Genomic DNA, 19,170 nt, shown 5'->3' with positions numbered 1-19,170 from the left:
CATGAACTTTGTATAGCCTAGGACTATAGCCTACGGTGTGGATCATTTGATTGAGACCACACTAAACAGCCTATAGACGCACTTGATGTTGCGCGCAGTGTGGATAATCAGAGATGAGGATTAGGCATCGGGCACACATGGAGATATAGCCTAATAAGCAACTCATTCTAAAACAATTAAAAATATTGAAATGTCAACAATTACAAATTACATGACCCTCTTCTGGACTAGATAAAAAAAATACTAAAACCTCCCCCTGAAATAAATTGAAACCTTTTTCCTCCAAGTCCCCCTTCCGTAAATTACATTATTGTGATTTTGCATGACTTTTCCCCAATATGTGTTTTTTTGTATTTTTCTCTGGTTTAAGTAATATGATATAACACTTTGGACCAAATATACAGAAAAGCAACCCAAAACTGGAGGCCAAAATGGCAAATATCTCCACAGCTACAGTGAACTTCCCAGGAGAGCTGACATAAGCTGGGATAAAGGTGATCCAGACTGCACAGAATATGAGCATGCTGAAGGTGATGAATTTTGCCTCACTGAAGTTATCAGGCAGCTTTCGAGCCAGAAAAGCCAGCACAAAGCACAAGAGAGCCAGGAGTCCTATATACCCCAACACAGCCCAGAAACCAATAGCTGAACCCACATCACACTCTAGAATGACCTTTTCAGTGGCGTGGGCTGTGTTTTTGACTGGGACTGAAGGGGCGAGAGCTAACCAGAGGACACATATAACCACCTGTAGGAGGGTACAGCTGAACACACTGATTCTCTGGAGAGGAATAGAGCACTGGGGAACTGTATTGCCTGGCATTGTGGCCTGGAAAGCTATCACCACCGCTATGGTCTTCGCCAGGACGCAGGACATACACAGAGCAAAGGTTATCCCAAACGCTGTGTGGCGCAGCATACAGGACCACTCAGAGGGCCGGCCAATGAAAGTAAGAGAACAAAGAAAACACAGAGTCAAGGAGAAGAGCAGCAGGAAGCTCAGCTCAGAGTTGCTGGCCTTGACGATCGGAGTCTCTCGGAAGCAAAAAAAGACCAATGACACCACTATGGTTAAACACGCTCCGACCAATGAGATTGCAGCCAGAAGGATTCCCATGGTTTCGTCAAATGAGAGAAATTCCACCACCTTTGGGACACAGCGACTCTTGTCTCCGTTGGACCAGTATTCCAGGGAACACTGTGTGCATTTAGCTGAATCTACAAGGAAAACACTAATGTTAGAACCCTGATCTATAGTCAAGTCGTGTAATATATTCTAGAAGTTAACACATTCTACATTTGATGTATCTTTTTGGTCAATGGATTTGGTTAGTATCAGTCAGAGCGACATCAGAGGCCGCTAGTGTTCCCCAGAACAAAAATAAATGTTGCTTAGGGCTCCCAGAAGGCTACACTCTTAGAAAAATCATGCTACCTAGATCCTAAAGGGACTTTTCGTCGGTCCCTATAGGAGAACCCTTTCAAGAACCATTTTTGGTTCCAGGTAGAACCATTTTGGGTTCCATTTAAAACCTTTTCCATAGCGGGTTCTACATGGAACACAAAATAGTTCTACCTGGAACCAAAAAGGTTCTACCTGGATCCAAAAAGGGTTATCCTATGGGGACACCCGAAGAACCCTTTTGGAACCCTTTTTTCTAAGAGTATAGGGCTGGCGGTGGTATCAGTTGTCTCACCTGTTAGGTTGCTGATCTCTCCAGCAGCACAGGGAATACAGGAAAAACAGCAGACTGGCATTCCTTTGATCTCTGCTTGGCGGAACCCTGGGAGGCAGCTGTCACTGCACACAGACCGAGGCCTCTGAAACACAATACAACACCTGCTCACTCCCTCTCCCTGTCTCTCTCTCTCTTTAATCCTTCACTCACATTATTAAACCCATTGGTTACACAATCATTCAATTCATTCTCACAGTTTGTGTCAAGAGATTTCTCCCATCAATTAAAATATATTTAATGTCATTATCTGTATTTTTTTTAAAGTACCTGTACTTGCAACCATGTGTTTTCTGTGTAACTGTGTACCTTTAAGGGATTGCCAGCCCATACTATCTGTATTCCATTCATGGCAAACTGGTCTCCTTTAGGGAGAGAAGCATTGTAATTCCCCACGGTGACAAACACAATCTCTCCTGCCTGGTCTCTCTGCCAGTTCACCAGCTCATAGATGGCTGTGGGGTCTCCGTTCTCATCAAAATAAACTCTCTCCCCAGACTTCATGGTGAAGTTTACGTCTCGCAGGTATCTCAGCACCTGCATGAGTTAAAATAATCAACATGTACTTATAGAGTAAAATACATACACAACACTGTCCCCATAGGAGAAAGCTTTTTGGTTCAAGGTTCATTTTTGGTTCATTTTTGGCTCCAGATAGAACCCTTTGGGTTCCATGTAGAACCCTCTATGGAAAAGGTTTTATATGGAATCCAAAATGGTTCTACTTGCAACCAAAAAGGGTTCCTCAAAGGGTTCTCCTATGAGGACAGCTGAAGAACCCTTTAGGTTCTACATAGCACCTTTTTTCTAAGACTGTGGAATTAAAGTACTTTAGAAATAACATTGTCTGACTGTAAATATTTGGCATTTTCATAAAACCTGTCAGTCAATAATCAAATCAGTTTAACAAAATTTACTTTTGGTCACCTGTCCTGGCTCAATGCTGTCTCTGTGTGCACAGTTCCTATTCCAACCTTGGCCTTCGCCGTGCCTGCAGGTCAGCAGGTCATGTATGGAGTGGGCCACAGCATACACTGCCTTATACACATTATTAGAGAACCTCAGCGCGGAAGTGTCAGTAAAGGGGTTACTGATTTCCTCCAGGCTCTCAGACCCAGAGCATTGACTCTGCCTAGGCCCACCATCTTTCTCCTGCTGAGGGGAAAACCTGCAACTGAACGTGATCTCCCAGAACTCTCTGAGCAGGGTGTTGTTTGGATCCTGGGCTGGACCGACCCGGAGCAGGAACTCTCTGAGGCCTGGGATCTTAGACTTACTGATGGTGAATCCCAGAGTGCCGCTGAGGACAGCAGAGCTCCTCCTAGTGGCCAGGCGATCAATAGTTATCCAGGACTCACTGCCCACCCACTGCAGCCCGGTCAGGTTCTGGGCCAGTGCCTCTTCCAGCAGAACATCCATCTCCCACTGGGACAGAAAAGCCACCACAACCTTGGAGCTGGCCCTGCTGATCACCTCAACCACCCTGGCTATCTGCTCCCTGGGGTTGTTCCATAAGATAGCCTCAGAGTACTCTATACACACACCCTCCAGACCGGCAGCCTCCACGAAGGTCGCCATGCCGTTGTTGCCGTAGGCGTTGTCACTTCTAACAGCCCCCACCCAGGTCCAACCAAAGTATTTGACCAGTTGGGCCAGGGCTCTACTCTGGTAGAAGTCACTGGGGATGGTTCTGAAGAAGGAGGGGAACTCCTTTCTGTTACTCAGACACGCACAGGTGGCAAAGTGACTGATCTAGATAGAACAGGAGGAATAAGACAATAGTAATCATTTTTCATCAGCCAGTATTGTTCAACTTTATGTGTGACTTCATTACCACTGGTATTTGAAAAGCTCCTGTGGATCGTGACATCACAATAGTGGAGGAAGAATCAGAGGCACCGATGATGGCGTGGACTGCTGATTGGCCAGAGCAGGTCTTTCCCACCGTCCTCTCCTGACCGTTCATCAGAGCCATAACCGCACGCATGGAGGAAAGAGTCGAGCCACAACTATCATATATCCTGTAGCCAATAGAGATGTTGGGGAGCAGAGAACTGCTGTTATTGATCTCTTCGATGGCGAAGATCATGGTCTGAGCTAAATGAAAATCTAAGAGGTTCATGCTGCGGAAACAAAATGGGTAAAAATAGCATTGCATTAGGTTCGTCTGGTAGAAGATGTGAAACTGCAGAAATGACCATGGTCTGATTTCATTGTCAGGTTTAGTTCTTCTTTGAATCTTAAGATTCCAATCTTCTTTTCTATTCGTCCCAAAAAAATTGTCAAGTCAATGACACACAAATCCATCACAGAGACTGGGTGACTGTGAAAGAGCTTACCTGGAGCAGGTGAGAGGAGGTGGTGTGTCTGTGAAGGAGAGCTTACCTGGAGCAGGTGAGAGGAGGTGGTGTGTCTGTGAAGGAGAGCCGGGGCTCTGAGATTTTGGTGTGGATGGAGAAGGCTCCTCCTATAGTCACGTCTCCTTCCTTGGACAGCATAGGGAACTCTGGGCTCCCCAGTATCCGACAGAGAGCCTCCTCTCCCTCTGCCCAAAAGGCTCCTAACACCCCCATCACTACCACCCACAGCAGCTGCATCACACTCTTTCACACACTCTGTAAGAGGCCTCCTAACTGAATCAGGGAAGACCTGACCTCCACCCCCTAAAATGTCTGGGTTTATACATGCTGAAGACTGTGACGCTTTCTTCTAAGCAAATCAGAGAAGGATGAGGTCATAAGGGCTGTGTTTTGGCTGTGCTACTGCCAAAATACACAACACAACTGTTTTATAACAAATACCCTGTATTACATGTTTAAACTCCTGCATATTTAAGTTTGACCAATGTTGTTATACACGTTTTCCTAGTGAGTCATAACGAATACAGGTTCTGTGTGTTTTAGGACCGCTAATGCCAGCACACAGTATACAGGTGGATGAAGGTGTCAGATTCAAGTCCTTTGTGTGTATAGTTGTGCTTCCCTCTCAACCCTGCATGTTTACCTACACCTTGACCTCCAGATGTAATCTCTCAGTGCACACCCTAATCACCAAACCTTATTAGAAAACAGATATTCACACACCTTGATCACATATTTTTTATGGGATATGGGAGTGCATTCCTAACAAACTTCAAACTGAAATATGTCTGATGTTGACTTACTAGTTTAATTTAGGCTGTGCATCTGATGAGCAGTAGGGTCCCATTTGCATCCCTTTAATATTTTAAGTAGAAATTGTGCACCAATATTGCATTTCAAAAGCCTGTTCTATTAAATGAACATGATATTTTTTTATGAAGATTTTTTTTTATGTGTAAGACTTGTTAAAGTGTAAAAATTCAGCATTTTCACATGTCCCTCTGTGCACACTGTGGCTTCCCGGCAGATTTCAATCAACTTAACCCCGAAATGTCTGTTCACCATCATTTTAAATCCCCTGTTATTTTGTTGATAATTATTATTTATTTCATGTGATTAGTGAATTTTTATTTGAAGGAAAAATAAAACTTCCTCATTGTAAGGCAAACCCTGTTACATGAACTGGACTCTCGTTTTAATAATGGGGAAACTATCGTTTTTTGGCAATTTTCTGGTATTTTGTGTTGAAAAACTGAGTGTGTAAATCGTTACACATTGACCCTATTACCCATAGACAGATAGGCTATAAATGTTTTAACAACTGCATTTATTTTGTGAAGTTTGCATTCAATTGCCCCTCCCTACCACTATAAGCTTCCATTCCCCCTGTCAGAAGGGGACTCATGGCTGATTTAAGATGAAGTCATCATTCTTGTTACGGTCAAACATGTTACTTTTTTTGGCAAATAAAGCTAGAATTCTTAGGGCTGGATTCAATCTGTATCGCAGAAGTATCGTGGAAGATCTGCATTATATAGCAATTGAAATTTAATGGCAATATTCCTGTGTTCGCGGAGACTGCATTCATGGTAAACACTTCATTTGTCAGCTCAATCGGATTAGTAGTTGAAGTAGAAGGCATGATGTCATAATCTAGACATTACATTAATCAGGAATTGAATCCTTAAAAAAAATGGATTAGAACACACAGAGAGCAATTGTAGTTCTGTGTTTGTTGGTTGTTGGGCTTGTGGTACCTGTAGCATTGCTAATCTTTCCCTCTGCACATGTGACACAGTCATAACAGCATACAGGCTTTCCATTATGTACAGCCTCTCTCACTGCACACTGACACAGTTATCTTTAGGGGACAGAGAGTAGACATGGTTTACTCTAAATGTTACATGTTTTACTTCAGCAGGGTTTGTTACATAAATGTTTTCAATTGCAATAATGAGCCACACATTAGGGAAGGAAAGGAAGTTGTATTGGCACATACACACTGTTTGATCCAAAATGGCGTAGCAGTCAGACGTCTTTGTCTTTGTCCTGTCATGTCCCTTGTATATATCTTTTTACATCTTTTTCTTCGCATATCATTTTAAAATATTTTCCTAAACCTCAACTTCTAAATACTCTCCTGCAACCCGCCTCACCCAATGTGGCGTGGATCTGCTTTTTTCAAAAGTTTTTCTATTTACTTCGTATCTGGAATCCCTCAACTGAAGCTAGCCAACTGAAGCTAACTACCTACCTACCAGCAATCAGTTAGCAAACCATTGCCAGCGGTCATCAGCTAACCTTTAGCTCGGAAAGCTTTCACCAGTTCGAACAACGTGACTCAAACCAGAGCATAACGGACCTATTTCTCTTCATATCCCCGGATTCCTACCGCAAACTCTGAACATTTTCATCTGGATGTTCGCAACTAGCTAACCGCAATCCCGGGTGACCACTCCTGGCTAGCGTTTCCATCCCGGAGCAAGCACCAATTAGCCTGAAGCTAGCCCGGCCAGGGCTCCTGTGCTACCACCGAAGCCCACTCCGAGGCTACAATATCCGGACCCTTTCTACTGCCGGTACGGGGCACGGAACCCCGCCGATCCTCTATTACTGGAATACCTACATAATCTGCCCGAGGAATCCAACTGGCCCCTCAAGCGCAACGACCGCTGAAGGCCCATTCTGCTAACCTGCTAGGCCTACTAGCTACTTAGAGCTACCTGGAACCCTACTAATTTCACGACTGGTCTATCGACGTTACCGCAAGAAGAACCAAAAACAGACTTACCCCCATCGCGACGTCCCCCAAAGGCTAACTTGCTAGCCCCGGTCTGCTAACTGCTAGCTTGCCTGCCACGGTCTGCCAACTGCTAGCTTGCCTTCCCCGGTCTGCTAACTACTAGCCCCTGCTAACTGCTTGCTTGCTAACCCAGTCCGCTAACTGCTAGTTTGTTTAGCCCCAGCCTACTAACTGTTAGCTTGTTAGCATCGGCCTGCTAACTGTCTGAATCGCCGTGTCCCCACTCAGCCCAACCTCTCACTGGACCCATATGTTTACTTGGCTACGCATGCCTCTCTCTAATATCAATATGCCTCGTCCATTACTGTCCTGGTTAGTGATTCCTGTCTTTTTTCAATGTAGAGCCTCAAGCCCTGCTCAATATGCCTTAACCAACCATGTTGTTCCACCTCCCACATATGCGATGACATCATCTGGTTTAAACGTCTCTAGAGACTATATCTCTCTTATCATTACTTAATGCCTAGGTTTAACCTCCAAAGTACTCACATCCTACCTTACCTTTGTCTGAACACTATGCCTTGAATCTATGCTATCGAGCCCAGAAAACCGGCTCCTTTTAATCTTTGTTCCGAACGTGCTAAACGTCCAGTTCGTATAGCATTTAGCCATACCCTTATCCTACTTCTCCTCTGTTCCTCCGGTGATGTAGAGGTTAATCCAGGCCCTGCAATTCCTAGCTCCACTCCCATTCCCCAGGTGCTGTCATTTGTTGACTTCTGTAACCGTAATAGCCTTGGTTTCATGCATGTTAACATTAGAAGCCTACTCCCTAAGTTTGTTTTACTTACTGCTTTAGCATACTCTGCCAACCCGGATGTCTTAGCCGTGTCTGAATCCTGGCTTAGGAAAATCACCAAAAACACTGAAATCTCCATCGCTAACTATAACATTTTCCGCCAACATAGAACTGCCAAAGGGGGCGGTGATGCAATCTACTGCAAAAATATCCTGCAGAGTTCTGTATTACTATCCAAGTCTGTACCCAAACAATTCGAGCTTCTACTTCTAAAAATTCACTTTCCAGAAGCAAGTCTCTCACTGTTGCCGCTTGCTATAGACCTCCCTCTGCCCCCAGCTGTGCCCTCGATACCATATGTGAATTGATTGCCCCCCATCTATCTTCTGAGCTCGTGCTACTAGGTGACCTAAACTGGGACATGCTTAACATCCCGGCCATCCTACAATCTAAGCTTGATGCCCTCAATCTCACATAAATTATCAATGAACCTATCAGGTACAACTCCAAATCCGTGAAGACGGGCACCCTCATAGATGTCATCCTAACTAACTCGCCCTCCAAATACACATCTGCTGTTTTCAATCAGGATCTCAGCGATCACTGGCTCATTGCATGCATCCGTAATGGGTCTGCGAACGAACGACCACCCCTCATCACTGTCAAACGCTCCCTAAAACACTTCTGCGAGCAGGCCTTTCTAATCCACCTGGCCGGGGTATCCTGGAATGACATTGACTTCATCCCGTCAGTAGATGATGCCTGGCTATTCTTTAAAAGTGCCTTCTACATCATCTTAAATAAGCATGCCCCAATCAAAAAATGTAGAACTAGGAGTAGATATAGTCCTTGGTTCACTCCAGACCTGACTGCCCTTGACCAGCACAAAAACATCCTGTGGCGTTCTGCATTAGCAACTTTTAAGGGAAGTTAGGAACAAATATACACAGACAGTTAGGAAAGCTAAGGCTAGCTTTTTCAAACAGAAATTTGCATCCTGTAGTACTAACTCAAAAATGTTCTGGGACACTGTAAAGTCCATGGAGAATAAGAGCACCTCCTCCCAGCTGCCAACTGCATCGAGGCTAGGAAACACTGTCACCACCGATAAATCCACGATAATTGAGAATTTCAATAAGCATTTCTCTACGGCTGGCCATGCTTTCCACCTGGCTACCCCTACCCCGGTCAACTGCCCGGCACCCTCCACAGCAACCCGCCAAATCCCCCACCATTTCCCCTTCACCTAAATACAGATAGCTGATGTTCTGAAAGAGCTGCAAAATTTGGACCCCTACAAGTCAGCCGGGGTAGACAATCTGGACCCTCTCTTTCTAAAATTATCTGCCAAAATATTTGCACCCCCTATTACTAGCCTGCTCAATCTCTCTTTCGTGTCGTCTGAGAATCCTAAAGATTGGAAAGCTGCCGCGGTTATCCCTCTCTTCAAAGGGGGTGACACTCTAGACCCAAACTGCTACAGACCTAAATCCATCCTACCCTGTCTTTCTAAGGTCTTCGAAAGCTAAGTTAACAAACAGATTACCGACCATTTCGAATTTCATCGTACCTTCTCCGCCATGCAATCTGGTTTCAGAACTGGTCATGGGTGCACCTCAACCACCCTCAAGGTCCTAAATGACATCATAACCACCATCAATAAGAGATATTACTGCGCAGGCATATTCATCGACCTAGCCAAGGCTTTCGACTCTGTCAATCACCACATTCTTATTGACAAACTCTACAGCCTTGGTTTCTCAAATTATTGCCTCGCCTGGTTTACCAACTATTTCTCTGATAGAGTTCAGTGTGTCAAATCGGAGGGCCTGTTGTCCGGACCTCTGGCAGTCTCTTTGGGGGTGCCACAGGGTTCAATCTTCGGGCCAACTCTCTTCTCTGTGTACATCATTGATGTTGCTCTTGCTGCTGGTGATTCTCTGATACAGCTCTACGCAGACGACACCATTCTGTATACTTCTGGCCCCTCTTTGGACACTGTGTTTAATTGCCAAATTGTGATTACTTCGCAACCACGGCCTATTTATTGCCTTACCTCCCTAGTCTTACCTCGTTTGCACACAGTGTATATATATAGACTTCTCTACTGTGTTATTGACTGGAACGAACTGCAAAAATCTCTGAAGCTGGAAACACTTATCTCCATCACTAGCTTTAAGCACCAGCTGTCAGAGCAGCTCACAGATTACTGCACCTTTACATAGCCCATCTATAATTTAGCCCAAACAACTCCCTTTCCTATACTGTATTTTTTATTTTTTATTTTGCTCCTTTGCACCCCATTATTTATATTTCTACTTTGCACATTCTTCCACTGCAAATCTACCATCCCAGTGTTTTACTTGCTATATTGTATTTACCTCGCCAACATGGCCTTTTTTTGCCTTTACCTCCCTTATCTCACCTCATTTGCTCACATTGTATATAGACTTATTTTTCTACTGTATTATTGACTGTATGTTTTGTTTATTCCATGTGTAACTCTGTGTTGTTGTATGTGTTGAATTTCTATGCTTTATCTTGGCCATGTTGCAGTTGCAAATGAGAACTTGTTCTCAACTAGCCTACCTGGTTAAAAAAAGCATATCCATATCAAATAAAGGTGAAATAAATAAAAAACAAAAAACAAATAGGTGTGGTTTTACAGGGCCAGCCATGGAGCAAAATAGGGGTAGCTCTTTCCTGCAGTCAATTGCCAAATCACGCTCTTTGGCCACATGGGTGGACTGTTACAAATCTTTTTCATAATTTCATAATTAATAATGTTTTTGTTTTTTGTGGGGACAAAAATCCAGTGTTTCTATGTCAAACAGTTTTGTTATACTTCAGTTTTCTGTGTTGTACACTATATATAAAAAAACATATTTGGACACCCCTTCAAACGACTGGATTCGGCTATTTCAGCCACACCCGTTGCTGACAGGAGTATAAAAGACATACAATCTCCATAGACAAACAATGGCAGTAGAATGTCCTTACAGGATACCACCTTTCCAACAAGTCAGTTCGTCAACACTTTTTCTCACCGACATTGGACTGTAGCAGTGGAAACACATTCTGGAGTGGTGTAAAGCTCACCGCCATTGGACTGGAGCAGTGGAAACGTGTTCTGGAGTGGTGTAAAGCTCACCGCCATTGGACTGGAGCAGTGGAAACGTGTTCTGGAGTGGTGTAAAGCTCACCGCCATTGGACTGGAGCAGTGGAAACACGTTCTGGAGTGGTGTAAAGCTCACCGCCATTGGACTGGAGCAGTGGAAACACGTTCTGGAGTGGTGTAAAGCTCACCGCCATTGGACTGGAGCAGTGGAAACGTGTTCTGGAGTGGTGTAAAGCTCACAGCCATTGGACTGGAGCAGTGGAAACGTGTTCTGGAGTGGTGTAAAGCTCACAGCCATTGGACTGGAGCAGTGGAAACACGTTCTGGAGTGGTGTAAAGCTCACCGCCATTGGACTGTAGCAGTGGAAACAGGTTCTGGAGTGGTGTAAAGCTCACAGCCATTGGACTGGAGCAGTGGAAACACATTCTGGAGTGGTGTAAAGCTCACAGCCATTGGACTGGAGCAGTGGAAACACGTTCTGGAGTGGTGTAAAGCTCACCGCCATTGGACTGGAGCAGTGGAAACACGTTCTGGAGTGGTGTAAAGCTCACAGCCATTGGACTGGAGCAGTGGAAACACGTTCTGGAGTGGTGTAAAGCTCACCGCCATTGGACTGGAGCAGTGGAAACACGTTCTGGAGTGGTGTAAAGCTCACCGCCATTGGACTGGAGCAGTGGAAACACGTTCTGGAGTGGTGTAAAGCTCACCGCCATTGGACTGGAGCAGTGGAAACGTGTTCTGGAGTGGTGTAAAGCTCACAGCCATTGGACTGGAGCAGTGGAAACGTGTTCTGGAGTGGTGTAAAGCTCACAGCCATTGGACTGGAGCAGTGGAAACACGTTCTGGAGTGGTGTAAAGCTCACCGCCATTGGACTGGAGCAGTGGAAACACGTTCTGGAGTGGTGTAAAGCTCACAGCCATTGGACTGGAGCAGTGGAAACACGTTCTGGAGTGGTGTAAAGCTCACCGCCATTGGACTGGAGCAGTGGAAACACGTTCTGGAGTGGTGTAAAGCTCACCGCCATTGGACTGGAGCAGTGGAAACACGTTCTGGAGTGGTGTAAAGCTCACCGCCATTGGACTGGAGCAGTGGAAACACGTTTTGGAGTGGTGTAAAGCTGCAGGGTTTGGTGGACTAGAGTTATCCAATCAGAGACAGGCGTGATGGGACTGTGGATATTATTGCTTCTATTGAAATAATGTATCATCACTGTGCTGCTTTGAAAACAGGATGGCTTTTTAGTGCATGAGGGACATCATCAGTGATCATCAATATTCTGGGGGTGGGGGGGTGGGTACTATCTACTATATTATATTACAATATCCTGTAGGTCAATAGCATGTTGACGGGGAATGTCCTCTTTCACAGTTTGGCCATAGCTCTGAGGTAGAGCTCCAGGGCTTCAGCTGTGTGCTAGAGCTCCAGGGATTCAGCTGTGTTGTAGAGCTCCAAGGATTCAGCTGTGTCGTAGAGCTCCAGGGCTTCAGCTGTGTTATAGAGATCCAGGGATTCAGCTGTGCAGTAGAGCTCCGGGACTTCAGCTGTGTTGTATAGCTCCAAGGATTCAACTGTGTTGTAGAGCTCCAGGGCTTCAGCTGTGTGGTAGAGCTCCAAGGATTCAGCTGTGTCGTAGAGCTCCAGGACTTCAGCTGTGTTGTAGAGCTCCAGGGCTTCAGCTGTGTTGTAGAGCTCCAGGACTTCAGCTGTGTGCTAGAGCTCCAGGGCTTCAGCTGTGCAGTAGAGCTCCGGGACTTCAGCTGTGTTGTAGAGCTACAGGACTTCAGCTGTGTCGTAGAGCTCCAGGGCTTCAGCTGTGTTGTAGAGCTCCGGGGCTTCAGCTGTGTGGTAGAGCTCCAGGACTTCAGCTGTGTGGTAGAGCTCCATGGCTTCAGCTGTCTGCTAGAGCTCCAGGACTTCAGCTGTTTCGTAGAGCTCCAGGACTTCAGCTGTGTTGTAGAGCTCCATGACTTCAGCTGTGTTGTAGAGCTCCAGGACTTCAGCTGTGTTGTAGAGCTCCAGGACTTCAGCTGTGTGGTAGAGCTCCAGGGCTTCAGCTGTGTGGTAGAGCTCCAGGACTTCAGCCGTGTTGTAGAGCTCCTGGACTTCAGCTGTTTCGTAGAGCTCCAGGACTTCAGTTGTGTTGTAGAGCTCCTGGACTTCAGCTGTGTTGTAGAGCTCCAGGACTTCAGCTGTGCTGTAGAGCTCCAGGACTTCAGCTGTGTTGTAGAGCTCCAAGACTTCAGCTGTGTTGTAGAGCTCCAGGACTTCAACTGTGTTGTAGAGCTCCAGGACTTCAGCTGTGCAGTAGAGCTCCAGGGATTCAGGACGGAATTGATACATCTCAATACTCTGACATGAACGTGTCTCCTCGTCTACTCCTCTTTCATCTGCACTGATTAAAAAAACACAGCACTTTTGAATGAAAGAAGGCAATTTGCTTTCATTTTTTTTTTTTTTTTTTTTTACATCAGTGCAGAAGAGGGAACGGATAAGGCAAGGAGATGCATCTAGTGACTATAGGGTAGGTTCAGTTGTGGAGCTACCCTAAGCCTAGAGTCTGTGGGGTCAGCTGTGGAGCTGAGTGGGTGGTCTACCCTAAGCCTAGAGTCTGTGGGGTCAGCTGTGGAGCTGAGTTGGTGGTCTACCCTAAGCCTAGAGTCTGTGGGGTCAGCTGTGGAGCTGATTGGGTGGTCTGTCCTAAGCCTAGAGTCTGTGGGGTCAGCTGTGGAGCTGATTGGGTGGTCTGTCCTAAGCCTAGAGTCTGTGGGGTCAGCTGTGGAGCTGATTGGGTGGTCTGTCCTAAGCCTAGAGTCTGTGGGGTCAGCTGTGGAGCTGAGTGGGTGTTCTGTCCTAAGCCTAGAGTCTGTGGTGTCAGCTGTGGAGCTGAGTGGGTGGTCTGCCTTAGGCCTAGAGTGTGGGGTCAGGGCTCATGGGAGCTTAGGCCCTGAAGCTCTAGAAGGGCCAGGTCAGAGTCTCAAAGCTGATTGTCAGAGCTGATGGTTGAATAACTGTGATGTTAGATAGCTTTGGGCTATACATTTTGTTTTGCTGTCAAATTTGGTGTGAAGTTCAAGGGCAGTATTTCATTAACATTTGTCTGTACCTGTGACTGTTGAGATGGTGTCCTCGTTAACGATTCCTGATGAGATTCCTGATTAGAATGCTGTCTGCACTAATGTGCTGCTCAGGAGTTCAGTTAAGTATCATCTGCATTAGCTACTGCGCATGCGGCAGATCCTCTTCCTGGGTTTCACATAAAACAAACAAATACATGACAAAGTACACAATAGTACTAGACAAAAACAACATAAGATATGACATTAAATTGAACATAAATATAAAATAAGAGTTATATAAAGGAAAGACACCAAGAGACAACATAAATACAATTCACACACTATTCACATATACAGTGCAGTACAATGTCATATTCTTATATACAGTACAGTACATTTTCATATTCTTATAAACAGTACAGTACATGTATTGAATATTATTTGTAGATCAGTCAGGCAGTCACAATTTACCCATGATACATCACAGTTTTGATGCTCTCGAACAGAGCCACTGCATCCGTGAGTGAGTCATTGTATGTGTTTACACATGTCTGGCAGACAGTATATTTGTTTATGTTTGTGTAATTTTGGCAGATTGCAGTAATTTTATTTGATGTATTCACTTCCATTACTAATCTTCACATCACCTCATTCCTTCGCAATTTAGGCCCATCATAATCATCTAGATAAGGATATTAAAATAATACTTTTGACAGTCACACTAAATTAACAGTTAATTCAGCGTGATTTAGCGAGGCATTGAAGTGTGCTCTGTTCAATTTGTTGTGCTGATTTTTTCCAGCCCTGTGGTTGTTTAATGATCTTATGATATGGCTCTGAGGCCAGGTTCAATTAAAAACCTGGGTTGTTTGTGTTGTGTGTTTGTGCAGATGCCTGTCAGATCGTTTTCCAGGCGAGTGCCCTTCTGAGGGCCGTCCGTCGGGGAGTTAGATCTGAGCTCAAGAACACATGTGTTGAGATGGAGAAGCCTGAGGCCTGCCCCATGTCCCCCCACCCCCTCCGTGGTTCCTTCTGGTTCCCCTCAGACCCCAGGTAGGCGTCGCCTTCTGACAAGCCTCCTGACTTACTGACAGAACTCCCCCTTGACTCTGAGTTCCCCTTCACTGCCTCCCACCTGGCTCATTCAGAGGAAGTCATGGCCTGTTCCTGGACCATTGTGGCATTGACAGTGGTCAACACCATGTGGCCAATACAGACTGGACAGAGAAACAGCACTTTCTAATCACAAACGCAATACTAACTTTCAAACATTCAGCCTCCCTCCTAAATAACACGGAGCTTTCAGCCTCCCTGCTAAATAACACAGAGCTTTCAGCCTCCCTGCTAAATAACACGGAGCTTTCAGCCTCCCTGCTAAATAACACAGAGCTTTCAGCCTCCCTGCTAAATAACACAGAGCTTTCAGCCTCCCTGCTAAATAACACGGAGCTTTCAGCCTCCCTGCTAAATAACACAGAGCTTTCATCCTCCCTGCTAAATAACACGGAGCTTTCAGCCTCCCTGCTAAATAACACAGAGCTTTCAGCCTCCCTGCTAAATAACACGGAGCTTTCAGCCTCCCTGCTAAATAACACAGAGCTTTCAGGCTCCCTGCTAAATAACACAGAGCTTTCAGCCTCCCTGCTAAATAACACAGAGCTTTCATCCTCCCTGCTAAATAACACGGAGCTTTCAGCCTCCCTGCTAAATAACACGGAGCTTTCAGCCTCCCTGCTAAATAACACGGAGCTTTCAGCATCCCTACTAGATAACACAGAGCTTTCAGCCTCCCTGCTAAATAACACGGAGCTTTCAGCCTCCCTGCTAAATAACACAGAATTTCAGCCTCCCTACTAAATAACACGGAGCTTTCAGCCTCCCTGCTAAATAACACTAAGCTTTCAGCCTCCCTACTAAATAACACGGAGCTTTCAGCCTCCCTGCTAAATAACACAGAGCTTTCAGCCTCCCTGCTAAATAACACGGAGCTTTCAGCCTCCCTGCTAAATAACACAGAGCTTTCAGCCTCCCTGCTAAATAACACAGAGCTTTCAGCCTCCCTGCTAAATAACACAGAGCTTTCAGCCTCCCTGCTAAATAACACAGAGCTTTCAGCCTCCCTGCTAAATAACACTAAGCTTTCAGCCTCCCTACTAAATAACAAAGAGCTTTCAGCCTCCCTACTAAATAACACAGAGCTTTCAGCCTCCCTGCTAAAAAACACCAAACTTTCAGCATCTCTGCTAAATAACACTGAGCCCATTGTAAGGCTCACATAGAGTTTCAATACATAGAGTTGGAATACATAGAGTTTCAATACATAGAGTTGTAATACACAGAATTGCAATACATAGAGTTTCAATACATAGAGTTGGAATACATAGAGTTGCAATACATAGAGTTGCAATACACAGAATTGCAATACATAGAGTTTCAATACATAGAGTTGTAATACATAGAGTTGCAATACAAGAATTGGAATACATAGAGTTGGATACATATAGTTGGAATACATAGAGTTGCAATGCATAGAGTTGGAATACATAGAGTTGCAATGCATAGAGATGCAATGCATAGTTGCAATACATAGATTTGGAATACATAGAGTTTGAATACATAGAGTTGCAATACATAGAGTTGCAAAACATAGAGTTGCAATACATAGAGTTGCAATACATAGAGTTGCAATGCATAGAGTTGGAATACATAGAGTTGGAATACATGGAGTTGCAATACATAGAGTTGCAATACATAGAGTTGTAACACATAGAGTTGCAATACAAAAAGTTGCAATACCTATTCAAGTAATGAACATTTTCCAGAATGTTATCATCAACAATGTAGCTAAATCAAATCAAATTGATTTGTATTGGTCACATACACATATTTAGCAGATGTTATTGCGAGTGTAACGAAATGCTTGTATTCCTAGATCCAACAGTGCAGTAGTATCTAACAATTTACAACAATACACACACATCTAAAAGTAAAATAATGGAATTAAGAAATATATAAATATTAGGATGAACAATGTCGGAGTGGCATTAACCAAAATACAGTACAGTATATACATATGAAATGAGTAAAGCAGTATGTAAACAATATTAAAGTGTCCAGTGTTCCATTATTACAGTGGCCAGTGATTCCATGTCTATGTATATAGGGCAGCAGCCTCTAAGGTGCAGGGTTGAGTAACCGGGTGGTAGCTGGCTGTGAGTGATGGCTGTTTAACAGTCTGGTAGCCTTGAGATAGAAGCTGTTTTTCAGTCTCTCGATCCCAGCTTTGGTGCACCTGTACTGACCTCGCCTTCTGGATGATAGTGGAGTGAACAATCAGTGGCTCAGGTGGTTGATGTTCTTGATGATTTTTTTGGCCTTCCTGTGTCATCGGGTGCTGTAGCTATGTGATTGATTACATTATGGTTTACGTGGGATAGTGAACAGATATGCCAATGACACAGTCTTGGACTGTTGTAAGACATTTGGACAGTATTGGACTGTTGTAATACAATGGGACAGTATTGGACTGCTGTAAGACATTGGGACAGTCTTGGACTGTCGTAAGACATTGGGACAGTCTTGGACTGTTGTAAGACAATGGGACCGTCTTGGACTGCTGTAAGAGATTGGGACAGTCTTGAAACTTTTGTAATACAATGGGACAGTCTTGGACTGTTGTAAGACAATGGGACAATCTTGGACTGTTGTAAGACATTGGACAGTCTTGGACTGTTCTAATACAATGGGACAGTCTTGGACTGTTGTAAGACACTGGGACAGTATTGGACTGTTCTAATACAATGGGACAGTCTTGGACTGTTGTAAGACAATGGGACAGTATTGGACTGTTCTAATACAATGGGACAGTCTTGGACTGTTGTTAGACAATGGGACAGTCTTGGACTGTTGTAAGACAATGGGACAGTCTTGGACTGTTGTAAGACAATGGGACAGTCTTGGACTGTTGTAAGACATTGGGACAGTCTTGGACTGTTGTAAGACACTGGGACAGTATTGGACTGTTTTAATACAATGGGACAGTCTTGGACTGTTGTAAGACACTGGGACAGTATTGGACTGTTTTAATACAATGGGACAGTCTTGGACTGTTGTAAGACAATGGGACAGTATTGGACTGTTCTAATACAATGGGACAGTCTTGGACTGTTGTAAGACAATGGGACAGTCTTGGACTGTTCTAATACAATGGGACAGTCTTGGACTGTTGTAAGACAATGGGACAGTATTGGATTGCTCTTAGACAATGGGACAGTCTTGGACTGTTGTAAGACAATGGGACAGTATTGGATTGCTCTTAGACAATGGAACAGTTTTGGACTGTTGTAAGACAATGGGACAGTATTGGATTGCTCTTAGACAATGGGACAGTCTTGGACTGTTGTAAGACAATGGGACAGTATTGGATTGCTCTTAGACAATGGGACAGTCATACTTCTTACCACTATCCCTGGACTCTATGAAAGGAAAATAGATTGAATGTAAGCAACATGAAATACACCTCAGCAGACCTGATGGAGTTTCCACCATATTACTTAAACCTAACCCATCCAATCCTTTCATATGTCCATTCTGGCATGGACTAGGGGTTAGGTGTTGGTTTCAGAGTATGTATGAGCCTCTCTGCCTAGACACAGGTGTTGACTACTATCCCAGTGTGACAGAGAGGAATAGAGGGCCTTATCATGGACTCTGTCTCCCTCCACTGACTGTGTTGACTGGGAGCAGCCTCTATAGATCACTATTAGTCAATGACAACATGCAGAAGCATCCTCTCCATCAATCTGACGTTGACTGCAGGTTATACTATCTGGCATATAATTTAGCAGGGGTTGTAGTTTCCTAATCGGGTGGGAAATAAATGTTATTTTAATCACTATTATTAACTTGATTATTACAACAAATGATGATGTTCTCCCAGGTTTGTATCTAAGTCTACTCTGGATGGACAGTCTTTGGTGCATTAACATTCTCAACATTATTTGCCAAGTCTCGGTTAAAACCCTTTCCTGCAATCAACTGACCAAATCGCCCTCTAGTGGCCTCATGGGTGGAAAATGATTAATATTTTTCATCATTTCATCATTAATAAACATTATTATGAAACAGAAACTGCAGAAATGTGGTTTTTCTATGTCAAACAGTTTTGTTACATTTCAGTCTTCTTTGATGTATATAAAGTGTAATATTGGGATGCAAACTCAAAATGTAATACATTTCAAATCTATATCTGACATGGTACAGGTGTCTAATTTTCTTTAAGCCCATAACCATGTGTGTGAGGCGTATACTTTTGTGACCCTGATTTAGCCTACGGCAGTAAAAGGTTAGGGGAAA

General features: G+C 44.3%; 1 protein-coding gene across 1 annotated transcript; it reads right to left on the bottom strand.

The window, feature by feature from the left end:
* Positions 1-307: 307 nt before the first annotated feature.
* LOC129822671 (extracellular calcium-sensing receptor-like) lies at positions 308-4,333 on the bottom strand. Its single transcript, XM_055881029.1, has 6 exons — positions 4,122-4,333; positions 3,571-3,859; positions 2,664-3,488; positions 2,046-2,273; positions 1,698-1,821; positions 308-1,218 (listed from the first exon to the last, which is right to left on the bottom strand). Exons 1-6 carry the CDS (start codon positions 4,331-4,333, stop codon positions 308-310), a joined length of 2,589 nt encoding a protein of 862 aa, XP_055737004.1.
* Positions 4,334-19,170: the final 14,837 nt, after the last annotated feature.

This window comes from Salvelinus fontinalis, chromosome 24 (assembly GCF_029448725.1).
Source record: "Salvelinus fontinalis isolate EN_2023a chromosome 24, ASM2944872v1, whole genome shotgun sequence".
Classification (NCBI taxonomy): Eukaryota; Metazoa; Chordata; class Actinopteri; order Salmoniformes; family Salmonidae; genus Salvelinus; species Salvelinus fontinalis.
The sequence above is the reverse complement of the archived record's forward strand: the minus strand, read 5'-3'. Positions and strand labels throughout refer to the sequence as shown.